General features: G+C 37.0%; 1 protein-coding gene across 1 annotated transcript; it reads right to left on the bottom strand.

Moving 5' to 3' along the window:
- Positions 1 to 948: 948 nt before the first annotated feature.
- Positions 949 to 16,203, bottom strand: LOC107722278 (HHIP-like protein 2). Its single transcript, XM_016530566.1, has 12 exons — positions 16,137 to 16,203; positions 14,106 to 14,235; positions 13,578 to 13,881; positions 8,362 to 9,008; positions 7,062 to 7,205; positions 4,991 to 5,319; positions 3,666 to 3,792; positions 3,173 to 3,318; positions 2,995 to 3,076; positions 2,241 to 2,323; positions 1,198 to 1,563; positions 949 to 965 (listed from the first exon to the last, which is right to left on the bottom strand). The coding sequence occupies exons 1-12, from the start codon at positions 16,201 to 16,203 to the stop codon at positions 949 to 951; spliced, it is 2,442 nt and encodes an 813-aa protein (XP_016386052.1).
- Between the last annotated feature and the right edge of the window lie 2,057 nt (positions 16,204 to 18,260).

Raw genomic sequence — 18,260 nt, 5'->3', positions numbered from 1 at the left:
ATTTACAAAATATCTTCATGGAACATGATCTTTACTTAATATCCTAATGATTTTTGGCATAAAAGAAAAATGTATAATTTTGACCCATACAATGTATTGTTGGCTATTGCTACAAATATACCCCAGCGACTTAAGACTGCTTTTGTGCTCCAGGGTCACAAATATGAAGAAAAACAGTTAATGCAGTTGTCTTAGCTGTGTGAGATGATCAACAACTCACACCGCAGTGCAAATAGTGCACGATTCAGTGTGAAAATGACTGATTGTTAAAATGTTTGATTGATTAGTATTATATGTGAATGCAGTTAATCATATTTTTGTTCTAGAATAGTTAACTCTTACCATAGTCTAGATTTATATATAATTTTTCTACATTCAAAAATGTAAAAATTCAGATTCTCTTCTGGTTTTGATAGGGGCATTTCCAATTCGCATAATTTTATAATTGGTCATTTTAAATGATTTTTTTCTGTTTGTAAACAGCAGATGTATTTTTGGTCTGTGGCTTCACAACCTACATCTGCTCATTGTCTTTCACTCCACTGCATGCTCCTAATGGCCACAAACCACCCCTACATCCTCGTCATGAGAGCAGTTGTTTGGCACATTGAAGCATCTCCAGCTGTGATGAAACAGATAAACTCTCCAGTATTGCACATATATATATATATATATATATATAATATATCTCTGTGATCTTCACCACATGATTATACAAACAATTTAATTTACATTTTTAATTATTACAATATAACAAAGAATGTCCAGCATTTGTGTTTAAAATCAATCATCATTTGCAATTAAACAAGAAATGTATATGTGCAACAAAAATGCAATATTTACATAGCAATAACCTGAATTATGTTTGAAAAAGACAGTCTGGAAAATCCTTGATCTCATGATTGCTAGATGGATACACTTTAATCAGTTTTTGTTTGAATTTCACCATCACCTCATATGTGACCCTGGAGCACAAAAACACTCTTAAGGGTCAATTTTTCTTAAAGGGGTCATATGATGCAATTTCAATTTTTCCTTTCTCTTTGGAGTGTTACAAGCTCTTGGTGCATAAAGAAGATCTGTAAAGTTGCAAAGACTAAAGTCTCAAATCCAAAGAGATATTCTTTATAAAAGTTAAGAGTCAGCCACACCTACCTAAAACGCCTCGTTCTAACATGCCCCACATGTCTACCTCACTATGTGGGAAGTTCTGTCCGTCTGTGCTGACCAGCCGCGCCGGCCCGGCTCGAGGTCGACCCCTCCGCTCCCCTTTCCTCCTGGGCTTGCCTCGGCCTCGTTTGCCCGGTCTGCCGGTTTGGGTGTTTGCGGTGGTTTTGGGTGCCGTCGTCCAGTATGCGGGTCTGAGGGTGGTCAGAGACGGAGGTCTGGGCCGCGGGGTCGTGTGGAGAGCGCGCGGCTGTGGTGTAGACGGTCGAACGGGGGTCGCTGGAGGAACCCCGCGGGTGGTCATTTGTGGTACTCGTGGTCGTGGGGTCGCACTGGGTTTGGTGGGTTTTGGTTTGGGAATGGCAGTTGTTGAGGGTTTTTTGTTAATTACATACTCTGTGAAACAAAAAGATAGTGTTAAAAAACTACGAACACTTTAACAGAGTACCTCAAGACGATTTAGGGGAAAAATTTAATTATGACTGAAATAGTGATTGTGATTTAAAATGTGATTAAAAAACAATTACAGGTTTGCTGTGTTTGCTTGTTTGTAGGGCTGCACAATTTGGCCCAAATTTTGTGATTCCACATCAATACGGTTATAAAATAATAAAATGTTACATAAATAATAATAATGAAAATAATAATAATTATTATTATTACTACCACATGTAATATATAATAATCGTATATTTTAATAATGCTTATATTATTATTGCTACTACTACTACTAAATAAAAAAATACTAAAAAACAAAATAATAAATATTCCTATTGTAATATATCACTGAAAAATTAAAATAAGTGTTTAAGAAAAATAATATAATAATGATAATTTCATTTTATATACAATAGCAAAATTATAATACTAATATTTATGGCTGTCTTCAATTCTTCATTTTCAAACATTAAATATTTTATTTTTAAAACATCGAAATGTTATTTTTGGCCAAAAACAGCAATTTGATAATCGCACTAAACCATATCACAGTTGTTGTATTTTTATTAATCATACAGCGCTACTCAAGACACACACCTCCGATGGGATAAAAGTATGTTTACTGGCTCTCTTACCTTCTTTAGGACTGAAATGAATCAGTTTGCCCTTTATGTTGACTGGAGTGGGCTTGAAGTTGCATTTTCCTGGAGGAGCCCTCCTAAAGAGTGAAAACAAAAAAGTCCAACTGTTTATTTCACAGCTGTTGCAATCAAAAGTGCAAACACAAACCTTTACACCCTACAGTGCATGATAGGGTAAACATCACTATTAGTATTGCTCATGTGAGTGAATAAATGACAGGGTTGTTGTTTTCTGCAAACTAGTCTTTTAATATTGCTTCAGAAAAGTCTCACTTGATTTTGGGATATTGTGAGAGGTATTTTGGTATACCACTCAAGGATTCAAAAGTTTGCGGTCAGCAAGAAAAATAGAGTAAAAACAGTAAAATTGTGAAATATTATTACAAATTCAAAACAGCTGTTTTCTATGTGATTTTCTGTTAAAATTTAATTTATTCCTGTGATGCGCAGCTGTATTTCCAGCATCATTACTCCAGTCTTCAGTGTCACATGATCTTCAGAAATCATTCTAATATGCTGATTTGCTGCTCGAGAAACATTTCTGATTATTATCAATGTTGGAAACAGTTGTGCTGCACAGTATTTTTCTGGAAATTGATTCATTTTATTTTTCAGGATACTCTGATAAATAGAAAGTTAAAAAGAACAGCATTTATTTGAAACAGAAATCATTATAAATGCTTCTACTGTCACTTTTGAACAATTTAACGTTCCCTTTCTGAATGAAAGTGCACATGTTTATGTATACCTGGAGGGATCCACTATCTTATACACGACTCCTGCTCTGGCTGTGGCGCTGGCCGCTCCGGTCGCAAGGAAGTAGAGCTCTCCTGAAACACAGATGACAGAGATGAGTGTGTTACACTGAAGAACGATATAAAGATATTCACATGAAGCAGTCAAACACAGAGCTGCTCTCATGTTACCTGCCTCATCTTCACCAAATGATATGATGTACTTGTAGTAGCTGTTTATTAGTTTAGGGAAACTGCACGTTTTGTCAGCGCCCATGCAAATCTCCTTATAGCTCCATTTTCCAGTCGCAGGGTTCTCCTTTAGGGACATCAGTCGCCTAGGATGCATAAAACGGGAGGAGCGTGATTTAATCAGTAAACATGTAAACATGCATTCATCTTGTGTTGATACACTGAAAAAAAAAATGGTGTAGAAACAATTTTCTCTTTGAAATTGCTAGTAAATTTCACAATTCATTACAAAGACTGCAAGTAACGCATTGAATTCAATGTGAAACTTTTAAGTACAAAGACTGAAATAGTGTTTTCTTGTAAAACGTACAATAAATCTTTAAAAAAAATTTTTTTTTGCAGTGTATTCTTGTTTATAATTTGTTATACCGGACTATAATTAATGTAAGTAATTCATCAAGTAAGGTCCATAAAGTAGAGAATACATACGTACCCGCTCATAAAATCCCCAAAGATATACAGGCCATTAAGATTGGGCATCTGGCAGCCTCTGTAGATGTAGCCGCCAGTGACAGACTTGCCGATTTTATGTGGGTAAGCAAAAATTGGAAGGATATCATCTTTGGAAAAAAGTGAAAACAAAAAGTTTAGATGTTTACTCTCATGTACTCTTCAAATCCCAACTGAAACAACAGCAGTATGTGAAAACTGGGGCTGGATTCATGAAAATCTTCTTTCTAAGAAAGGTTAACTTGTGAATGATTTTCTTGACAATGTAAATTTTAATGAGAATACAATTACAGGCTGTGGTGTGGTTTGATTATATACTAGCCTGCATGTGAGATTGCCTCATCTACTGCAACAAATCCAATACTTCAACACTGATCAATTGTTTTTTGAAAGTGCATGAAATGTGTTAACATCTTTAACTGTCAGAAGTTACTTGGTTAACTTGTAATTTGGCATGGAGGAATAGAAAACAACAGTAAGCAATAATAATATTTGAAACAACCCTATAAATTCCTTAAATGCATGCCCTTTTGGGATTTATGACGAGATTGAAGGAAAACGAAACTGTATTAATCATCAGGCCAAACTCATCCAAGATTAGGATGAGTTTGTTTCTTCATCAGGTTTGGAGAAATGTAGCATTGCATCAGTGTCTCAGCAATGGATGCTCTGCAGTGAATGGGTGCCGTCAGAATGAGAGTCCAAACAGCTGATAAAAACATCACAATAATCCACAAGTAATCCACAGCACTCCAGTCCATCAGTTAACATCGGGAGAAGACAAAAGCTGAAACAAATCCAGCATTAAGACGTTTTTAACTAAAATATGAGTCTATAATCCATAATAGCGCTTCCTCCAGTGAAAAAGTGGTCTGGTCTGAATCAGATCAAGCACCGTTTACAAGCCAAATCAAAACTATTTTGGAAAGAAGCAAAGGTTTAAACACTTCTCCAGATGTTAACTGATGGACTGGAGTGCTGTGGATTACTTGTGGATTATTGTGATGTTTTTATCAGCTGTTTGGACTCTCATTCTGACGGCACCCATTCACTGCAGAGCATCCATTGCTGAGACACTGATGCAATGCTACATTTCTCCAAATCTGATGAAGAAACAAACTCATCTACATCCTAATTGGCCTAAGGGTGAGTACATTTCCAGCAGATTTTCATTAGGAGAACTATTCCCTGAAAGAATAGAACAATATAAGAAGAATATAGTAATTAATTTTACTCTTCAATCTGGCCCCTGGCCCCCAAATCAACCTACGCTAAACATAAATAGCCAAATTTGAAAGGCGTGCTTACTGAGTGTCGAGTTGGTGCAGAGTTTTTTGTCGTAACAGGAGAAGCCCTCCTTTGCCCTCCATCCATAGTTCCCTCCTTTTTCAATGAGATCCACCTCCTCATATTTATTCTGACCGACATCCCCGCAGAACATTCTGCCGCGGCCCTGAGCGCTGACTGGATCGCCCCTGTCGACGGAGCACCTCCACATGTTCCTCACACCGTAGGCGTAGATCTCTGGCCTCGCGTCCCTCTCTCCCACAAAAGGATTGTCTGATGGGATACTGTAGGGGGCGCCATAGTCATTGTTGTCCACATCGATTCGCAGGACCTTGCCTAGAAGAGTGGACCTGTAAAACACCAGTGTTTTTTTTACATGGAGATGTGGTTTTCTTCACAAATAAATGATTTGCACTGCACGCAGAGACGTTTGTGTTTTATAAAAAAGTTTGCATGACATTAAAATAATACAAATAATTTGTCTTTAGGATTGCACTCATAAGACCATAGTTTTAAACCTGCCCTATAAACATTTGCACCATCTGCTTCTGCTTTCTCTCACTCAACTGCATCCTTTCTAGCCTCACATCACCCACAATATTGTCAATATTGACCGTGGCATGGGTTTGAACGTCTATGAAGGGCCTCTTTACTCTTTACTCATTTTCCCTCCTGTGAAAAGAGCTGGAGCTACTCCGGGCTTAGATCAGTCATTCATTCAATCTAACTTATTCTTTTCTGCTTTGTTCTTTTTTTCTGTCGCTTTTATCTGATTTACAAAGTTTTAAAAATCTTCTAGAACAACAGAAGCTAACAATTAAACATCTAAATCACTGAGACCAACCAACTTCAGATCAGGGTTAATACAGTTAGCTAAAACTGAAAGCATAAAAAAAAAAAAAAAAAATTGTAGGGCTGCAGGTAGCAATTTGTTGGTTCAATTCAAACAGGCCTGCACTTTTTTAGCGTGATCACAGTTTCTGCTTCTCTGGATTTTTAAGCATAATCATCTTCAATTTTAGCCCGCTGGTTATTTATTCTGAAAACATTTCATTTTAAATTGCCATTTGCGTTATCTTGCCTCCACAAGCATTCATGGTTGCGGTTGCCAGATTTCAAGAGTGTAAATACCCAATCTTAGGGTGTTTTTACACAACACTGTTTTCAACTAAAAACATCATGTAACACACGTGAAACTGAAACAATTCAATAAACATTCATTTAACGACATTAGGTGTAACGCACAACGCTAATATACAAAACTGATAAGAAAAAACTAAAAAGAAACATAGTTATTTCAACAAAAAACATCAAATTTGAAATGTAACAGTAAATTCTGGGAATGTCAATTTACGGTTATTCACTGTAAATTATACGGTCTTTTTCACTTCCAAATACGGTATACTACCGTAAAATTAATGTCCAATACATGTAATTTCCAATACAGTTTTTCACCGTATATAGTAGGGGAATTTACCGTTAACCATTTAACAGGTATTTACTGTAGCATTTTTACAGTCTTTTACTGTTAAATTCACGGTCATTTTTTACAGTGTAGGTGTATATGACTTTCTTCTTTCAGACGAATACAATCTGAGAAATATTAAAAAATGTCCTGGCTATTCCAAGCTTCATAATGGCAGTGAATGGGTGTTACTATTCAATTTGCCAATAGAAGTCCAATAAATCCATAAATCCGCTGGAACGCCACTCTCTCGTGAACGACAGTTAGCGGAAGATAGAGATTATGCCTTATAAAGTTTTAAATATGGATATGTTTCCATGCAAATGCATCGATTTGCTTCAAGGGGCCTTTATTAACCGCCTGGAGCCGTGCAGAGCATGATTTACGATGGATTTATGCACTTTTATTGGACAATTAAATAGTAGCACCCATTCACTGCCATTATAAAGCTTGGAAGAGCCAGGACATTTTTTTATATAACTCCGACTGTATTCGTCTGAAAGGAGAAAGTCATAAACACCCAGGATGGCTTGAGGGTGAGGAAATCATGGGGTAATTTAAATTTTTTTGGGTGAACTACCCCTTTAAGGCAAGGGTGTCAAATAAAGATAAATAAAGATGACTTACTTGTTTTGTGAATTCCCAAACTTTCCAAAAGGGTCTCCCGCTTTGCCACCGTCTCCTATGAATATGTACAAATATCCATCCAACCCAAACAGTAATTGACCTCCATTGTGGTTTGATGCAGGCTCATCAACTTCTAGAAGTGTCCTGTGAACCAAAATAAGTATCAATAGTGCTACTATTTCACAGACTGATAAAAATGGTGAAAATCACACATCTACGAGAAAGTCTTGCATTTAAGAATCTGTTCATTTTGAGCTGCTGAGTAATTAAATAATGCATCCTTTCCTGCAGCTTTGAACAAAAGCATCTGCCAAACATTTAAATCACAGGTTCTCAACTCTAGAAAGGTAAAATGATGCCTAAAAGATTTGCGTGCACAGGGTAAGGTTTGTGCAAGTTACTTGCAGAGGAAGTTCATGGTTTGTGGTTGATTGTCACCACACAAACAAAAACAAAACATGATTTAAAAAAAAATGGTATATAACTATTTTTACACAAAATATTACTGTAAGTATATGTTTTAAATATAAATATATTTTTAACCTTCTGGTGCTACTTATTTTGTGATAAAAAATGACAGATTTTTTGTTTTCAATAAAATGAGTGTGCTATATTTTAGTTTGATAAAGTTTATTTATTTATTTATTTATTGTTTGCTTGATTAAGGGGATTTTATGATACTAAAAAAAATTATGGAAGGACAATTAAAAATTTTTTGAATCATGCATGATTTTGTTTAAATAAAATGAGTGTACTAGATTTTATTTCCATAAAGTTTTTTACTGTATTTTAGGGGATTTTATATTACTAAATTATATTTATGGAAAGACCATTTAACCTTTTTGAAGCACGTGAATGTTTTTTTTCCCTCACATAGCAAGTTTCAAAACCTTTATCAAGATTTGTACCATTCCGATGAAGTAAAACATTCTGAAAACAAAACAAAACAAAAAAAAACTACTTTGGTCAAAAATGACTGAACAGCACCAGTTGGTTAAAACATTTTAATCAAAGGAAGTGTGGGAAAAAATGTAATGACATATATATATATAATTTATTTTTATTTTTTAAATTTTTTAATTTATTTATTTTTCTCAGCAGAGTGTGTTTCATTGGATAAACGTGTCTGATAAATGTAAATAAAATAAAAAATAACACTCTCAGAGAGAAACTGGCATACCTAAAATATATATAAATAATAATGTTTTTATTTGTGTCTGTGCAGCTGTCTTTAACCATGAAATATGCAGGTCGAGTTGAGTGGAACATTGCATGTGAATATATGATATCTGTCTCTCACCTTTCTGAGGAGTGATCCAGCATATTCACATCCGAATCGCACACGAGAAACTCACTGATGCGAATCTTCTCCTGCTTCTTCACAGACACCGAGTAGTAAACGTAGGCTTTTTTCACGTTTGTGAAACGAGGGTGCAGAGCGATGCAGAGGAACCCTCGCTCATCCCCAGCCCAAGGTGAGGTCAGAACTGCCCTGGTCAGGTTCAGGAAGGGCCTGTCGATCCGAGAACCATTGGCCAGGTAAGTCCACACGTAACCCAGCTGCTCCGCCACGAAGAAGCGGTGCGTGCCGTCATTGGCGTGTACCATCGCCACAGGATTGCGAAGCCCATTCGCCACTTCTTCCAGGCATAACTGAATGCAGCCTTGCGGATCCGCCTTCACGTCTCCCAGGTTGGCGTTGAGCTCGTCGTTGGAGAGGACGTTTGGGTAGCAGTACTCGGGATCTTTAAACTCTAGATATTTGCAGAACTTGCTCCGGTCTTCTTCGATAGCATGCGTTTCGTTGTTGTCGATCAGAAGGCTGAGAGTGTAACGGCAGTGGAGCCAGAAATCCTCGCAGTAGTTTCCGCAGAGGCCGGGAAGCTCCCGCATCGGGGTGTTTGCGTCTTCTGCATCGTACAGATGCGCTGCGTAAGGAGAGCATTCCTAACACAAACAAATCAAAGCATGGACATTTATTCAACAGCGTTATATGAACCTGAAATGCTTGAGACAGATCAAGGTTACTTCAGGACACTAAAGGCCAAAATATACTAAGGTTTGCATGCATTCGCGAGGGTCCGCGTGCAGTGCGCATGAAGCCCAAAGTATACTTCGTTTTTGTACGTACGTGTATGCTAGCGTATGCATACAGTCCAACGCATAGTCTTTCAAAGTATACTCCAGTTGATAGTGTGCACGAACGCAGGCGGAGAGTATACTTTGGGCTTAAGATTCAGCGAAAATTCACCAAACAAGAGTAAATGTGACTACACCTTAAAGATGGGATTCTTCTGTCATCATTTACTCAGTCTTAAGTTGTTGCAAACATGTATGAATTGCTTTCTTCTGCTGAACACAGATGTTGTTGCTGGTAGCCATTGACTTCCTTAGTATGGCAAAAAAAATACTGTTGAAGTCAATGGGGACCATAAACTGTTTGGTTATCAACATTCTTCAAAACGTCTTTTGTTTTTGATAAAAGAATAGAAGAAATAAATTCAAACAGGTTTAGAACAACTTGAGGCTGAGAAAATGATAACATTTTCATTTTTGGGTGAACTATCCCTTTAAGGATGACAACTATAAAGATGACTAAAACTATAAAGTGTTAAGTATGAGTATGAGACGTTATGACAGTCAATTATATTAAACAAATGAAAAAAAAACATCTTTACAAATTTTGTTTAATATACATGTGCCAAGGTCTTAGAAATGTACTTATATTTTATTTGTTAATTTCAATTTCATTTTCAATTTGAAAAAAACCTTTATACCACATTACATTTTTCTTATACACTGAATACAAGTGTTCACTGCTTAATGATTACTTTAAAAAATAATTTTTAAATACATTTTTAAAAAATCTGATATGACAGCATTTACTGTTTTATGTTTTTGTTCTGCAAGTTTGGGCATGCTGCGTTTTGTGATGTCAAGTTTTGTTATTTATTTATATATATATATATATATGCCTGGTTTACAAAGTTTTCTTTTCAAGAATGTTATTTTTTGTGAAGAACATTTTATTACTCAAAAAAAATATATATGTTTGTGCCATAAAGAACAAATAAAGATAAAGCAAATAAAGATCCTTCATTTTTAATAGTGTATGACATGAATTTGTAATGTACTATATTTTTTAATCAATTAATAGATCCATAAAAACATGTGTCATGTCACTGACCCATGAACAAAGACTTGCTCCTCTCATCAATAAACTTTAAGTTAATCTCAAATAACAAATTAATCTGAAACAGATTTGCTGTGTAAGCCTTTCTGCTTCTCTCCTCCTCATCGTCTGGCAAACGTGGCACTCTGCACGTCTTCTCTACAGCCGGGATCCCAGGATTCAATCCAGCAGCTGGTGATGATCGTTTGAGCTATAAATACAGCAACTCTTGGACATTTTGGACTAGCCAAGCCTTCATTATGTTAACCACAACACCACACCCATCAGAGCACTGAGCCAGCCTTGGCAATGATACTGCCAGCTCGGGACTGGAAGACATCCGAGATTACTATAATGACATTATAAATAAATAATGGACCTGAAAGTGGCTTGGATCAATGGGCTAACTCGCTCATAACACATCACATGCACTGAAATGTGGATGAATAATGTTTCAATGCTCTCTAATTGACTGCAATTCAAACAAAATATAGACCTATTTAGGGGGTTTACATGGTATAAATGAGTCCAGCATTTCCTAAACAACACACAATATTATGTAATATCCTGAGGAAAAACCTTGCAGAAAGGGCTGAAATGAGTGTCTATGTCAAGGAAACTTCTGAGTCTACAACATTTGGCTTTAGTTTTCAGGCTTAATAAAAAACTGAAGGTCACGGGGCACGCTTTCTGAGGACATGGGTCAAAATATTACTCTCAAATGTCTAACAAAAGACTTATTTTTCTTATTTTACTTCATGGATATCATATAAGATGGGTTGATGTGTTACACTGAGTGTGTTTTAACTACTGTTTCACATGCAAGATTATAGTAAACACTTCTGAGTGCAATGCCAAGTGTCTACTTGTTTTGAACAATGCTGGGAAAAGCACCAATTGCCATGCTCTCTTTTCTTCAGATGTGTTGTATATTTTTGTCTTCCATACCTTCTGATCCCATTGTGAGTTATTGTCCAGCTACTGTTCTTCTGTTTTTGTCCCTCGTATAATTTTGTTTATATGGTTCTGTAATTATGAGACTCTGTAGGAGATCACAATCTTTGTTGTTAACAAACCCCGCATGGGTTTTGTTCAACAGATGGCCCCTGCAGGGTTTCACTCATCAACACATTTGCTCCATTCTACTGGGTCTCAAATCCCATTAGCTTATATGTCTGTGCCCGTCGCTCATTAGGAAATTATGAATTTACCAAGCAGAAATGTACGCAGAGGTACGTATTTTTATGAGACTGGGTTGGAGTTTACAGATGTAAAGCTCGTCTCTGTTGAGTCATTCTTTTAACCGCTTTAATAGGAAATGTCACATGAAACAAACATTTCTACCACTTCTATCTGGTTTTGGTTCCCAAGAGCCACAAAACAAACCAAGAGGGCAGCCAAAGGTTTGATCAAAACGGTGGCATAACTGAGAATATGATCATATATTCATCATTTTGAAAAATTCCACTGTTTGTTGATGCAATAACACGAGCAAGAATGCTCTGCAGCCTCTGAATTACAACCAAACTTATATTCATATTTATATCTTTGGTCCACCAAAATCTCCAAGCAACACACAGTAGTGGCATTACGTTCCTGAACAAATCATAATCGTTGCACAAATCCACGTTGTGAACGATTGAATGACTCACTCATAAGACAGTCACCTGTTGCAATCAGGGAATGAATCAGGGATTTTGAATGAACTGGTTGAGTGAATGATTCAATGAATGCATGTTTTGGTCTGCCAAGTTCTCTAAGCATCACACAGTAGTTTAGTTACAGTACATTCCTGAATGAATCAGAACTGTTGAATGAATCGGCTGAGTGAACGATTCAATGACTCTCTCATAGAGACAGTCACCTGATTCGATCCAGAAAGAATGCATATTTTTTAAATGAATCAGTTGAGTGAATAATTCAGTGATTCAGTTTCGAATAAATCAGCATATTAAATACTGAATGATCGAATGATTCAGTGACTCATAAAGACAACCACTTGTTGCCATCTACTGGTGAAAGTCTAGAAAGCACAAGCATAGCACAGGAAAAGTTCCAGTGCTGCTGAAATTATTATCAGCACTCTAGGAATGCAGTTCGACCAATCAGATCCAAAACAGATGCATTATGAATATTTAGTAGCCTATCCTCTACTTTTGCACTTTCTTTCTCTCTTTCTTCAGTATCTTTGCTGTCCTGACTTTTCCACAGGAATTTGATATGCCTAGTTGTAGAAGAAGCATATATTTCGCTTCTCTGCAGGTTGGAGAACACAAGCAGCTCCCTGTATCTGGGATAAATGTCCCAACAAAGACAATCATTGAGCTCAGCTTCACCACAATCAAATACATCAGGTGTTTCATTCGCCAACCGCAATCCCCCTGCAATCTCAAAACCATATGCTAAATTATCATCGTTTAATCCCGGCAGCCTTGAAGTTGCAATGATGAACCTAGTAGGTGATTATAATTTGGATGTTAGTTTTGGTTGGCCCCCAAAAGGAATTGTATGATTTCATCATCACTAAAATAGCTCATTACAAATTCAGAAATCATCCAGCCTTCTAAAAGCATAGCCAAAACAAAAATGATGTAACTCACGCATGACGTAACCTCCTCTGTAACACTGATGAATGAGGCACAGTCTGTTACAAAAGCTCATAATTTACTAACACAACTGAATAATTAAGTTAATATAAATATCAAATATTTATGAATATTTCATTAATTATATTTTATGTTATTTAATAATAAAATTAATATAATTGAATAATCAATAAATATAATATATAATAGAATATAATATAATGTATTGGGTTAAAGTTAAAGGGACAGTTCACCTAAAAAATGAAAACTGTCATCATTTACTCACCCTCAAGTTGTTCCAAATGCGCATGAGTTTCTTTCTTTTCTTAAACACAAAATAAAATATTTTGAAGAATGTTGGTAACCAAATGGTTGGCGGTAGCTATTGACTTCCATAGTATTTTTAGATTGTTTCATACTATGGAAGTCAATGGTTACCGTCACTGGTGTGGTCACCAACATTCTTCAAAATATAATATTTTGTGCTCAACAGAGCATTCATACCAACTTGAGGGTGAGTAAATTAATTTTCTTTTTTTGGGTAAACCTGCATATACAACACAAGACATGGAACAACAATGTAAGACACATCCACCAGGATGAACACAAAATAAATGAACAAAAGAACACAAGGAGCGGACAGCAGATATAGACCTTTTAGGTGAACTATGCCTTTAAAAAATATATAATTCAACAGCCCTGTCCATTAATTTAAGTGCATTTCTATAGAGAATTTAGCAAAGAAAAAATCATCCTCACCTGGCAAAGTATGCTGCGGATGTACTTCCCACAGGCCATGAATCCAGTCTGATCGAAGTAGTCCATGATCTGGTAGAAGCGCTGGGATATTTGGTTATCCCTGTCTATGTCACAGCATCCGAATTTGGCGTACTCCTTGCAGAAGAGCAGGGGCTCCGGAGGCTGGAACGGAGGCTTGTAGTCCAGGCACTGTGGGTGGGCATTTCCCTGCTGAGGGATCAGGAGGACCACCAGAATCACACTCTGAGAGAGAACGCAATGAGCTCTCCACACTGTCATTCCTCTCATCGCACAGGAGACAACTCTGTACAAAGGTGGCTTGTGCTGAGTTTGAGAAATACCAATGGTGTGCAGTTTCTCAGGTGGTATGTTGCGGTGGTCTGTCTCCCGCAAACACGTGTGAACGCACTCACAGACACACACTGCTCTGACAAGTGGCTCTAGGGCAGAGAAGCAGCCGGAATACTGCTACACAAGGCCCACTCATTCAACAGCCATGCCACACACAAATGCATGCTTTACACACACGCTTCCCTATTCCCTCCCTCTTTCCACCCCGTCTCCTCCTCTGCGTTTCCCTCGCTTTCTCTCATTCTTTGGCAGACGCATTCCTTCTTCTTGCGGCTGGCCTGCATCACACACTCGCAGCCTCCCTCACCTTTTAATTAAAAACAATCTTACATATTGTGCCTTTAAATGTTTAACTTTAAAGTACATTTTAATTCAATATAAATGACATTAAATTATTGGATTGAGTGGTGTAGATGGTAGTGCAATTGCCTACAGCAATGGAAAATAAATAAATAAATAAATAAATAAATCTACAGCTGATATAGCTGATACATTTTTTTAATACATTGTTTGGTCATTTTTAAATATTTTTCAATCTAAACTATATTTATATTGTCCCAAAAGTATTTACTCAAATAAATAAATAAATATAAATAAATTCCTGCACTGGTTAAAATGTATCTTGTTATGTATATTTAGCATGCATTTATTTTTTAAATATACAGAAAAAAATACATATATTTTCCATATGGATTTTACTTTCCATCATTGATTGAAATATATTTCAATATTTCTCTTGCTTCATCTGCTGTCTTGGAATTTATTTATTTAGTTAGTAGTTAGTTAGTTTTTTCATGTGATTTGCCTCCTTAGATTTTGGCCAAATCGAGAACGTATGATGCCTTAAAATACTGTCTATGTAGGTAGCTAGAGCCCATGTTCATCAGCTCTGTTGATGATCTCTGCACACTGATTTTCTCTCTGTCTGCTCTATACATTACTCAGATGAAATCCGAATGTGTGTCAGTCTCATCTGTTTTTGATTCCCATATCAGACAGCCATGAGGAGCATCTGTTCTCTCATGTGAGCGCAGATCATGAGCTTGAGCTTCTTCACTGCATCAGCTGCGGTTACATAAATCACAAAATCACAAGGACAAGAACAGCAACAAAAGCTGCTGAAGGCTGCATTCTGATGTAGGATAAATGTCTATTTGGTTTAATTGTGTTGGGGGTTTTGTATGGCTCTTAATCTGACTAAAACGGCATTGAAAACGAGTTAATCTGTCACATCCTTGAAAAGCCTGATTCCAGTGTGGAGAAATCACTGTTTCTGACTGAGTTCAGATTATATGACGCCGTGTTTTGTGCTGTTGATGTTCAGAGTTTTTATAAACCCAGTTTCACTTTTCTTATTAGCCCTATCTGCTCTGTCTGCACTGAATATGATATTAGATTTGTCTTTTGGAAATTAAACTTTAATCCTTGCATGCTTAAGTAACTAAAAAAAAAAAAAAAGATTATATTTTTCTCTTGTAATCCTGACAAGAGCTCCAGTTGCTTTGAATGTCTTTGCCAAAGACTGCCTTCCAATGGCCTAATAAACTTGGACTCTTGCTACAAGTGCTTAACAAAGTTTGATCCATATCCACCAGTGCCTGGGAGAAGTAAAGGAGTCCCTTTTTTTGTATATGGTGAGCGATTTGTGGAAGGAAGTCCAGTAAACTGAACCTGGTGATTCAGCGTCACACCATGTGGAGACCTTCTGGGAAACTATGTATTTTGGGTAACTTAACGACTGCTGTCAACATGACCAACACTCCTAAACGCAGCAGATAGAGAAGATGAACGTGGCAATGAGAGTATGAGTTTTGGCCGACACTTAAAGAGCAGCATTTCTAAGAAGAACATCCTGAGCAATAAGATGACTTTGGGAGCTTCTCAGCTTGCGTCCTTAAATCTGAAGGATGTTCATTTTCCTGTCATGAAAAGCTTTTCAGGATCCGTTTCAAATGGGTTTTCTCTTTGAAGCCATTCTTGTGATTTTATGCCAGCATTCACTTTCTGTATTTAGATACTGAAGAAATATGGCCATTCCAATTCACCAATGCAACATAAGTTATGTGCGAGACCTCCAATTCATAATCATGTATGATTATGATAATAAAATAATATGATATTAAAGCACCAGCTTGCAATTTAAAGCAGCATAACGTACTGTTTTTGGACAGGTAACTGGAAGTGAATGTCACCGGAAGCAGCACTTACTTATGAGTTGGATAGGAATCAGAGTGAGCGGGACCTTCGTGTGAGGGTGAAAAATAGAGCCCGGCATTTCAGCCCGAGCCCAATGGGGCCCGACTTATTTACACCCCTAGGGCCGGTGTTGAGGCGAATTCTTCCCCCACACTGAAGTCGTTAACTGATTGCCTAATCCTAGCTCCTCCCTCACACCTACTCCTAAACCTACCAATACTAGGGGCTGCATAATCTGGCAGGGGTGCAGAATTCAGCACAACACCAGGCTTCGGGACAATTTTCACGTCACAGCTCAAGGCGGGTCAGGCATCGGGCTTGTTTTAGGCTTCTCCATCTTTTTATATTTTAGACATCCATTAATTAAGGTGATGGAAAAGATGCGCTGCACTGATGGAAACAACACATGCTACTGCGACTGTCAAGACTGGCTCGCACGGTGTTTAGCGTCCCGCCAGCAGCAGCAGCAGCAGAGAGAGAGAGTGCCTTCAGTGCAGCTGGAAGAGTTACAGAAGAAACGAGGACTGGATTAAAACTAGGGCTGCCCCCACTAAATATTTTTCTAGTGGATTAATTGTCTTTAATTTAAGCCATCTAATCACACGGTTATATTAATTGAATTACTTAAATCTATACCATTTATACCATATATACCATTTGTGGGAGAGTTGGACTTGTAACCTAAAGGTCGCGGGTTCGAGTCTCGGTATCGGCAGGGATTGTAGGTGGGGGGAGTGAATGACCGGCGCTCTCTTACAATACCACAAATGAGGTGAAACGCCTATGAAGCCTTGATTTTTGATACATAGGTGTACTGTAAGGTAAGACAACCTGCATTTTTTTTAATTTATTTATATTGTATATAGCTGGCGTTGTGAGCTGTGGGGCAGCCTATACCTCAGCTTGTTAAAAATGCTTTTTTTACTGTGGTGGTGATAAACTATGGATTTCATTGTTGGCAAGTAAAGTGTTGATTTGAGAGGCTAAATAGATCAAAAATGTTTATATTTGATCATAGACTGTAAAAAAAAATCTGTGACATTTACGGTAAAATACCAGCAGCTGTGGTTGCCAGAACTTCACTGTAAAAAATATGGTAGCAACATTTTAGGTTTTACAGATTTAACTTAAATTCACAATAAAATACTGTATTTCATTAACTGATGTAATGTTAATAAACCAACATATTGAAGTGTTAATATCTGTTTTGAACCATTGATATGAAGTGTCATGCAGGGAATTCTGGGAATGTCAATTTACAGTTTGTCACTGTAAATTATACAATGCCTTTTCTTTTTCACTTCCAAAAACCGTATTTTTAACAGTGTTTTACTGTAAAATTACATTAAATGTAATTACAGTTATTCACCGTATATAGTATGGAAACTTACTGTTAACCAGTTAACAGGTTTTTACTGTAGCTTTTTAACAGTCTTTTACTGTTAAAATTACAATCATTTTTTACAGTGTATATATTTATTCACCCTCAGACCATTCAAGATGTAGGTGACTTTTTCAGTAGAACAGTAACGAAGAGTTTTAGCTGAAATCGTGGTCCAGGGAATCCCTGTGGCTCCTGACGATATATTGAGGTCTTATGAAGCGAAACGATCGGTCTGTGCAAGAAACGGAACATTTATTTACAACATTATTACCTGTAATCCAGAGCATCAGAAAAAAGGGGAAATCTTTTTCATGGATTGGTTCTTTCGGGCAGTTCATTTCATTGAACTGTTTCATTTCACTAGTTCATTTACGTAATCACGCAATGACACCACATATACACAATTATATTATTAAAGCACTCAATAATGATCTGAGATGTGGATGTTTTGCATGACCTTTATACATAAACAATGAGAAACCATAAAAACTGTAATTTCACCCCTTCATTCAAGTGTTCGCTTCACGCATGTGCATTTCACCGGCTCATCTGTCTTCAGTCCAGGTCGAACTGTTTCCTCACTTCAGTGACTGTTGGAGGAACTGGAGCGCTGAATGAGTTCATTCATCACAGGATCATATACGCCGCTAAGAAGGTTTCACACAGTGTCATTCATACAAACACTAAACCCCATCATGGTGACACACATGAAACTGAAATAATGCAATAAACATTAATTTAACAACATTAGA

This window comes from Sinocyclocheilus rhinocerous, unplaced genomic scaffold, assembly GCF_001515625.1.
Source record: "Sinocyclocheilus rhinocerous isolate Xijiao unplaced genomic scaffold, SAMN03320098_v1.1 scaffold904, whole genome shotgun sequence".
NCBI classification, from domain to species: Eukaryota; Metazoa; Chordata; class Actinopteri; order Cypriniformes; family Cyprinidae; genus Sinocyclocheilus; species Sinocyclocheilus rhinocerous.
The sequence above is the reverse complement of the archived record's forward strand: the minus strand, read 5'-3'. Positions and strand labels throughout refer to the sequence as shown.

What these genes read in the sequence shown, in the direction of transcription:
- LOC107722278 (XM_016530566.1), bottom strand. Translation starts at nt 16,203, where the DNA reads ATGCCGGGCTCTATTTTTCACCCTCACACGAAGGTCCCGCTCACTCTG. An exon ending in CTGGATCACTCCTCAGAAAG is followed by an intron (nt 7,206 to 8,361) that starts GTGAGAGACAGA and finishes TTTGGTTCACAG; the next exon opens with GACACTTCTAGAAGTTGATG. An exon ending in AAGATAGTGGATCCCTCCAG is followed by an intron (nt 2,324 to 2,994) that starts GTATACATAAAC and finishes TTCACTCTTTAG; the next exon opens with GAGGGCTCCTCCAGGAAAAT.